Source organism: Rhinopithecus bieti, unplaced genomic scaffold (assembly GCF_001698545.2).
Source record: "Rhinopithecus bieti isolate Rb0 unplaced genomic scaffold, ASM169854v2 scaffold_79532, whole genome shotgun sequence".
Lineage (NCBI taxonomy): Eukaryota > Metazoa > Chordata > Mammalia > Primates > Cercopithecidae > Rhinopithecus > Rhinopithecus bieti.
This window is the reverse complement of record NW_016830370.1, coordinates 34,922-44,029: the sequence shown is the minus strand read 5'-3', so window position 1 is coordinate 44,029 and position 9,108 is coordinate 34,922. Positions and strand designations below refer to the sequence as shown.

General features: G+C 59.9%; 1 protein-coding gene across 1 annotated transcript; it reads right to left on the bottom strand.

Annotated features, from left to right (window-relative positions):
* Positions 1-8,475: 8,475 nt before the first annotated feature.
* NKX1-1 (NK1 homeobox 1) lies at positions 8,476-9,105 on the bottom strand (the record flags this gene model as incomplete). The annotated part of the gene is made up of 1 exon (XM_017865399.1): positions 8,476-9,105. A coding segment is annotated over one exon (630 nt), but the record flags the coding sequence as incomplete, so codon positions are not given.
* Between the last annotated feature and the right edge of the window lie 3 nt (positions 9,106-9,108).

The window sequence follows — 9,108 nt, the reverse complement described above, 5'->3', positions numbered from 1 at the left end:
CAGCTCACTGCAAGCTCCGCCTCCCGGGTTTACGCCATTCTCCTGCCTCAGCCTCCCGAGTAGCTGGGACTACAGGCACCAGCCACCTCGCCCAGCTAGCTTTTTGTATTTTTTAGTAGAGACGGGGTTTCACCGTGTTAGCCAGGATGGTCTCGAACTCCTGACCTCGTGATCCGCCCGTCTCGGCCTCCCAAAGTGCTGGGATTACAGGCTTGAGCCACTGCGCCCGGCCCATATTCTTTATTTAGTGAAATAGGCTCATACTTTAATTCTGTAGACACAGTTTCCTTTAGTTATATGAACATATTTATAGAAGCTGATTTAAAGTACTTGTCTAGGCCAGACGTGGTGTTGCGCACCTGTAATCCCAGCTACTTGGGAGGCAGAGGCAGGAGAATCACTTGAACCTGGGAGGCAGAGGTTGCAGTGAGCTGAGATCAAGCCATTGCACTCCAGCCTGGGCCACAGAGCAAGACTCTGTCTCAAAACTAAGATAGATAGATAGATAGATAGATAGATAGATGGATAGATAGACCACTCCAGAAAACTAAGATAGATAGATAGATAGATAGATAGATAGATAGATAGGATTAGATAGATAGATTAGATAGATAGGACTTGTCTAGTAAGTTCATCAACATCAGGGCCTATTCAGGGAAAGTTCCTATTGATGGCCTTTTTTCCCATGTCTGAACCAAGGAAATAACATCCTCTTTCTTTGTGGTCTCATGTATATCTATTGTTTTTGAAGACTGGACGCTTTAATTACGTGCCGAGCAACTCTGGAAATCAGATGCGCTCTCCACGAGTTTATTTTTGTTTTGTTGCTGTTACCATTTGTTTAGTGTGTGTTCTGGACCAATTTGAAGTTTCCACCTTGTCAGCTTCATGTTCAGCCAGTGACTGGACCGAGGACCCCTTTAAGTGCTTTACACCAATAACTCTCACAGTTCTGCCGACACGCAGTTGATGCATGGTGTGTGTGCCTTCAGCGCTCCAGCAGGCAGCTGCCAACTGTGCCTTTGCCTTCACTTCTTGCTTGCACACAGCCACAAAGCCAGCCGGAGGTGAGGGCTGGAACGACTCAGGTTCCTTTTGGGCATACACACAGCTCTGTGCCTGTGTGGGCACGGCCTTCCACGCCTCCAGGAGTGTGGCAGAGCTTCTCAGCGGCCACCGTGGGCATCTCGTTCCTCAGATCCTCCTTTCATAAGTTATGTAGTTGAATTATCAGTCTTTCTTGGCTTCTAAGTTTTGTGTTCTAGTTATAATGCTCTTCCCCACTCAAAGATTATATTTGAAATGTTTTCCATATTTTCTTCTAGTAGTTTTATGGGTTTCATTTTCATATGGAAATCATTGATCTACTTCTAATTTTTGATACAAAATGTGAGCCAGGAAACCCAGTTTTTAAATTTCACATAGCTGTCCAGGTGTCCCTGCACCTCTTATCAGTGAGCCCTTGCTTTGTGCCGATTTGGAGTGCCCGCCTGCTCACACAGAGCCCTGGCACGGTGGCTCTGTGGGTTTCCTGTCCTGCCGGCTGAGTCAGACGCTGTTACCGTACATTCTACTCATGGTGGCTTTTTAATACATTTTTATGTCAAAGGCCCCTTTTATATTTCTTCCCACCTTGAGATAAAGTGGGAATATTTAGGGATGAGATGGAAGAGGAGAGGGTGTTTTTGTAAAATTGAATTCAGGACTGATTTGTTAGCCTGGTGCTTTTTGTATCAGACTTTTAATGAATTTTCATGAATGCTGATTAAAAGACAAACCTGTGACTCTGTGACCAAGTGAGGGGCCCTGTGCGGTGGGGGTGCTGGGCTGGCCCTTCTGGCTGGTGGGGTGAGGGGGTGGGGACTGTGCCCCTGGGAGCAGCTGACTTGGCACTAAAGGGGTGCTGGGAGTGAGCCCATCCTTTTCTCAGATCCCCTCAGCAAACCCTTTCCACCCATACTTGCCACAAAGTGGTTTGGGTCCCCATGAGCCAGGCAGATGGAGAGGGCAGAGGAGCCTGGGGCAGCCTGGCCTGCAGATGCATTTAGAGCCAGAGGACGGGGCTGTGTCCAGTTCCTGCAGGAACCACCATGGGAGCAGGTTGCCCCCTCCCTAGGGAGGGAAGGGACCAGCGAGGATTCAGGCGGGGAAGAAGGCTGGGCCTGGGCAGCCCAGGAAGGGGTGGGGTTCCTGAGGACCGTGAGAGTGGTCCCATGGCTCAGGAAGTATGTGCAGACTCCCTTCGCCTACCCTGCCTGCTGGAGCGACCCCCAGCAGTTCCTGGGATCTCCCAGGAGCTCCCTGCAACACCCCTGCCCCCAGCCCTGCACATCTGGGGTTGACTGAGCCTGGGAAGCTGAGAAGCAGCACAGAAGCCAGGGGTCAGCAGCTTGCCTGTCCCTCCCCTGTGTCTCCGCTGACACAGGCCGGTAGCCCAGGCAACTGGGCTTTAAAAACAGGACCGTCCCCAGAGGCTTCAGGCCCAGAGGGGACAGGGCAGGCACTATAGCAGCCTCACGTTGCACACAGGGTCACTGCAGCTGTAGGGGCCTTGGCAGGTGCACACTGTCAGTCCCAGTGAGAATGGGAAGGGAGCTCCATCGGTCCAGCATCCACAAGGAAGGGCAGAGGCGGTGGAGGCTGCGCAGAGGCCCCAGGCTGCCCAGGGTCACAGCTAAACAGACAGTGACCCTGGGTGGTGGGGACAGAGGAGCTGGGATCTGGAAACAGTTGCAGACAGAGCATGGCCACCAGACACAGGCACAGCTGCATCGGTGATTGGATCTGCTGGGCATGGCTCTTGAGAAGGGCAGAAACAGCAAGCAGAGAGATTCTAGAGGCAGGGTGCCCATCACGGCAGGTGGCCTGGGTGTGGTGGGCAGGGCTGGCAGGAGCAGGTCCTCAGTGCCAGGCCAAGGGTTCAGGGTTCCCTCCCAGGGATGCAGGGGCTACTGGTGGGGCTCACAGTGGGAGGGAGCCTGTGCCGGCTGGTCCAGTGTGCTGCTGCCCTCATCCAAGGCAGACTGGCTGAGGTCAGCACAGAGAGCAGCAGAGGGTGGGTGCGAGGAGTGACCAAGGAGCACTGGTGGGCATGGGTCACAGCCCCAGTGCTGGGGTGGATGGGCCACCATGGGAAGTGGTATCAGGGTTAGCTACACACAACCAGAAACTCCAAGTAAGAGTGGCTCATAGACATAAGGGTTTGTGTCCTGTTGATCCAGAGCCCAAGGGTAGGTGCCCCCAGGCACCTATGAGGGGGCTCAGTTCCACCAGGACCTTGTCTTTTTCCAGTTCCTGGCTCAGTATCAGAGCACGTGGCCTCCAGCCCCAAGGCTATCTCATGGCCCAAGGTGGCTGCTGGGCTCCAGCCATCACCAGGTCTGCAGAAGGGAGGAGAAGAGCTTTGCCTCCCCTCTGAGCTGATTCCCATAAGGAGCCTTCTTGGCCCCCCACCCCCACACACTACTTATGTCGACTTGGCCAGAATCTAGTCACAGGCTGCACCCAGCTGCCCGTTGCCCCAGAGGCAGGACATGTGGCCCTCAACCTGGGAGTGAGTGCTCAGCCACAGCCTCCCAAGAAAAGAGAGAAGGCATCCTCACCAGCAGAGCTGTCTACCCTGCAGGGCAGTCAGGAGGAGGTGGGATGTGGACATCCCCAGGTTGTCACCCAAGAGCAAGCTCCCCCGCCCAACAGTGGATGAGATGCCCCCACCCCATGTGCCTCTGTGGAGGAGAAGGTGATCTTGGGATGGGGGAGGGGCAGCAGTGTCAGAGGCAGGTGGGGACTGCAGTGATCATGGGGGCAAGGATGGGGCTCAGCCCTGCCTCCTCCCTCAGGTGCAGTCCTGCAACCCTGCCTGGCCACCCACCCCTGCCCCTTCCTCCCCACGCTCACCTCCCTCTGCTGCCGGCCTGTTTGTTCGGCTTCACCTCCCCCCATGGTAAATGGCTTCTCTATAGGAAGCCTCCCCTCCCAGCTGACGCTGTGCACAGCCTACCAGAAGAGACCAGGAGTGAGGGGCCACTCAGTCACCAGGGAAGAAACGGGGGACCCAGGTGGCGGCCATCACAGGCAGGACACTGGGTGTGGGGAGGTCTGAGCACCGCAGGGAGGCCCCTAGGGATGGGGGGGCAATGGGTGGCAGGGGGCACGTTGGATGTGGGGTATTTTGGGGCATCTGGATGTGGGTAGATTAGGTTGGATGTGGGGAGGGTGTTTGGTGCCTGGGGTTTGCTCTGAGGCTGTGGGGCTGGCTTCATCTGGGAGGAGCTTGGTCTGGCTCTGTGGTGCCTGAAGGGCCCCTGGCCCCAGGAAGGACATCATGGGGTAAGGACAGGGCCAGACACACCATTGCCAGGACATCATGGGGCAAGGACAGGACCAGGCACACCATTGCCATGGCAGGAAGGCAAGTGGGGGATGAGGGCTCCCCAAGCCCAGGCTGCCCCAGGAATCTGAACAGGAGGAACCAGCCACCAAGTGAGCAGGGCACTGGGAAGGCAACGCCAGGATGGGGCAGCCAAGGGCCCGAGTGATGGTAAGAGCCTGCTTGAGGGTGGAGAAGTGAGGAGGAGGAAATGTAGACAGCAGGTGTTGATGGCTCTTTTGATACTTTGGCTTGAGGCTGGAAGGAAAGGGGGAGAGCTGGAGGCCACACAGGGTCCAGGGAGGGTTATGCCTGAGCTGGGAGACACTGGACGCATCTAAAGCCCAGCAGGGACCGTCTCCCCTGGCAGACACAGGCAGGTGACAAGATCCTGTGGCTGAAAGATGGGCTTGGACCTGTGGCCAACCCAGGCTGGGGTTATGGAGAGGGTACACCAGACACCTAAGGGTGTAGGAGCTGGGTGCCCACCAAGGTTGAGGCCCTGAGCTTTGGAAAAGACCAGGCGGGCTGAGGGAGACTTTCTTCAGCAAGCCCAGCTGCCTGGGGCTGGGGGGGTGGGCAGGTGGGCATGGGGGTGGAGAGCACAGGGAGGCTCGGCAGCGGCAGCCAGTGGCCCCAATCCATCCTCCCCTTTCACTAGGAGTGAGATGCCCACCGGGGGAGACTGCATCTCCCAGCCTCCCTTGGCTAGGAGAGCACCCATGACCCAGCTCTGGCCAATGGGACATGAGCAGCTGTGTTGTGTGGGCTTCCGGGAAAGCTTCTTAAAAGAGATGGGTGTTTCCAGCTGCTCCCTTTTTTCCTGTTTGCAGCCGGGGGTGAGGATGTGGTGGCTGGAGCCTCAGCTTCCGCTGGGGTCTGTGAGGCTGAGGCCTGCCCAGGCCTGATGCAGCACAGAGAGCCAGGAGCTGGGTCTCCAAGGACTCAGTGAAAGTCTCAAAACTGCCCAGGGCTGCCACCGGCCAGAATTCCCTCACAAAGAGAAAATAAACAGTCTCCTTTCAACTCTCTTCATTCAGGTTTTTTCTTACACGCAGCCAAACCCAATCCTGACCCCCACAGCAACGGACCACAGCACCATGGGCTGGTGGGGGTGGGGAGGTGGCCTCATTGGGAGGCCTCTCACCGTCTGGGTCAGTGGTCCCTGGGCAGGAGACGGGAGCCCAGGGTATAAGAGCAAATGCTGCCCTTGTCTGGGCTCATGCTCACTTGACAGGAGGCCCCTTCTGTGCCTGGCTTTGCAGCGACATGCGTGCAGTTCTGGGAACTCAGGGCAGGTGTGGTCCAGAGCAGGATGAGTCCTAAGCCCTAGGAGGAGGGTCTATGGAAGAGCATCCTCAGATCCTGGGGTCAAGACCTTCCCTCACGGCCCTGACACCAAAGTGGGGGACACGTCAAAGCCCCTAACAAGGCTCCTGCTCACCTCTGCCTGCAGCACAGGCCCAGGGAGCTGAAACCAAGTCAGGCACAGGCAGCCTAGACTGGAAATGGCGGGTAGGGGAGGCCCAAACCTGGTGGAAATGGGGGTGGTGGGGCAGCCCAAGGGTTCCCTGGGAGGCAGCCAAGGGAACGGCATCCCAGCCTCCCCAGGGAGACTGGGGGCCTGGGGACCCAGTAGGAGTATGGGCTAAAAAGGGGGGGCTCCTCCAGGAGGGAGCAGGGCACCCACTAGCACCACAGCTGGCACTGCCCTCAGCAAGCCCTGTGACCTCCCAGCCTCAGTTTCCCACATTTGACTCTCAGCAAAGCACAGTGGGAGGCTCAGGTGGCTTTGCATGCAGTCCTCCTATGACAAGGGTCCGCTGTGCAGCAACTGTGAACCAGAGACTGGAGGGACCCAAGGAAATGTCCCCCACGCCTGCAGCATGAGGCTTTGGGCTGTCCAGGGAGCTTAGAGAAGGGGTGGGCGACGCTGGTGCATAGAGTGGGTATTGCTTCCCAGACCTCACAGCCCCCGGCCCATAACCTCCATCCCATCCGCAGCCAGGGGCACTGCTAAAGGGCCCTCCGGTGTGGCTCTGTGTTTCTGGCTGAGCCTTGAGGGGAGGAGACAGAGGAGGCCAGGGTGGGGGCATGTGGAAGCTGGAGGGATGGGGAGCCAGGATCTAAGCTCCATGGGAGGGCTGCACGCCGCGGTCTGGCCAGCTCTGAGTGGGTCTGAATCTGGCCTGCACTGTCACAGCCACCTTCTGTCATCTCCCTGTAGGGGCTGAACTCCTGGAATGTTCCAGCAAGCTCAGCAAAGGGTCAGGCCCTTGCAGCACAGAGCTGGTTCCCTCCCAGCCATGCGGCAGCTGCTTTCCCGCTCAGCAGCCCCAGTGCCCAGCTCAGGCCAAGCCTGCTGCACTGACTTCAGCTGAGTCGACCCTCTGGCTATACTTGGTCACCTGCAGGTGGGGCTCACCTTCCCTCACCGACCCCCACCCAGCAAGCCTGAGCTCTGCCAGCAGAGGGAGGAGGGAGAGGCTGCCCTGCCCCTGGACTGGTGAGCCTCAGGACGCTTGCTACAGGCAGGTGACTTCACCTATGCAGACCCAGAAAGGGAGCAGAGAGTAACTGGGAGTCAGGCTGGCCCTCGGCTGGAGAAGCCAAGGCCTGCCTGGGGCCCGGGATGTGGGGGCAGCAAATGCACAGGGTGGTCCCAGCCACCCCTGCCCCACCCCCACCAACCTGCCTGATGGCTGGTGCTGCTCTGGGCCTGCTCTCTGTCCACAGGTGCTGGCCAGTCAGTGGGCAGCTCTGTCTCCCATCTTGCCTGTGGTACTAAGTATTCCACTGCCACCACCTGCTCCCAGCCCTCCCCCAGTGGCTGGTGCCAGGTTGACAGCCCAGAGATGAGCTCAGCCCACTCACAGAAAATGGACAGGACACCAGGAGACCCGGCCCAGTCAGGGCACAGCCGCCAGGCAGAGCCAGGCTCCCTCTGTGAGGCAGGGCTCAGGACACCCGCCAGCAGCAGAAGAGGGGTGGGCACCTGCCCAGCTGTCACCAGTGTCCCATGCCACCTCCCCACCCGTTCTGGGGCTCTGAACCCTCCCCATGTCGCCCTTCCCCGCTTGGAAGCATCAGCTTTTGCATCCACACTGCCACCTAGCCCTGGCGCCTCTGGCCTCCCTGAGCCCAGCTCATGCGAACACCAAACCCACAGGGCTCCCAGAGCCTGTGCGGGGAATGTAGGGACCGTTTCCAGCGTCGCTGGAGGAGAGGTGGCCACACCAAGAGGGAGCACTCGACCCGACTCTTGGGGGCCGGGCTCTGAATGGGCTGGGACGCTCTTGGGCAGGTAGCTGCGCCCCCGGCCAGCCCCTTCTTGCGCCGGGTTAGCCCCTTCTCCTCCCCGGGGAAAGCAGGCAGGTGCTCCTTCCTCCAGGTAGTACCCGAAACTGACACCGCCCCCAGGCTGACACGCCCAGCCCGGTGCTCCCTTGCGGGGATGTGGACCAGGGGAGTGGGACCGGAGTAGGCTGCAGGGGTGGGGAGCAGGAGGCAGAAAATGCTGCGCCCCCAGCTGCGGTCCCACCAGCTCAGTGGCTAAGCGGAGAGGCGAAGAGGAAGCAGGTGGTCACTTTCCGGGACCTGTGATCTTCTTTCTTGGGGCTTGGGGGGCGGTCAGGGAGGGGACGCTGAGATCTGAGTCTCAGCCAGCCTGGCGGGTGAGCCCTTGCACCCATCCCCAAGCCCAGGACGACGGGCAGGCACCAGCAGAGAGGCCTGAATTCTGGCCGGAGGACGCCAGGCCGGTGGGAAAACCAGCTGGAGTCCCGCGCGAGGCCGAACACCCTAGGCGCCTTGGTCCCCACGGGAGAGGATTCATGGGTGGGCCGGGCCGGGCCGGGCAGAGGGCGGCGCCGGAACCTGGGAGACTGGGGCGCGGCCGCCTGCGGTTTATTGATTGAGTGAAGTTCTGCAAAGTGCTTCTCAGCGGGCCGAGCCCTCGGGAGCCGCCTGCTCGGTCCCGACGCGCATGGTCATTTATAAATTTAAAACTCTTCCGTAGCAACCGGTTATGTACAAAGTCAACGACTAGAATCGTAGAAAACAGCCGGGCCCGGCGGCGGCCTCGGGGGCGGGGAGAGGCACGGGGCTCAGAGGTGCGGCGCGTAGAAAGCTGGCGCCCCGTAGGTCTGCGAGCCCAGCACGAAGGGCGAGAGCACCGCCGGGCTCGACAGGAACGGCAGCTGCGCGGCGCACACCAGGCCTCCGGGGCCGTGCGCGGGGTACCCAGCCGGGCCATGCATGCCGAGAGGGGCGCCCATGGGCGGTGAAGGGCTGAGTGGGCTGAGGCCACCGGGCAGCCCCGTGCCAGGTCCGGGCCCCGGCCCCGGTCCTCCGCTGCCGCCGGTCGGCGCGCTGGTGTCGGCGCCCGGGTTCTGCTTCTTCCACTTGGTTCGGCGGTTCTGGAACCAGATCTTCACCTGCGTCTCGGTGAGGCTGAGCGACAGCGCCAGGTTGAGGCGCTCGCACACCGACAGGTAGCGCGTGGCCTTGAACTTGTTCTCCAGCGCCACGAGCTGCTCGTAGGTGAAGGCGGTGCGCGCTCGTCGCGGCTTCCCAGATTTGGAGTCGGACCCCGTGCGCTTCCGTTTGGGCTTCGCCGCCGTCGCCGCGCCCTGCGGAGTGGTCCCCGCGCCCCCCGGCGCCGCTGCAGCTCCCGGCGGGCCCGGGGCTCCGGGCGAGTTCCCGCGGGGTCCGGGGACCGCGGCCTCGTCGACGGTGGC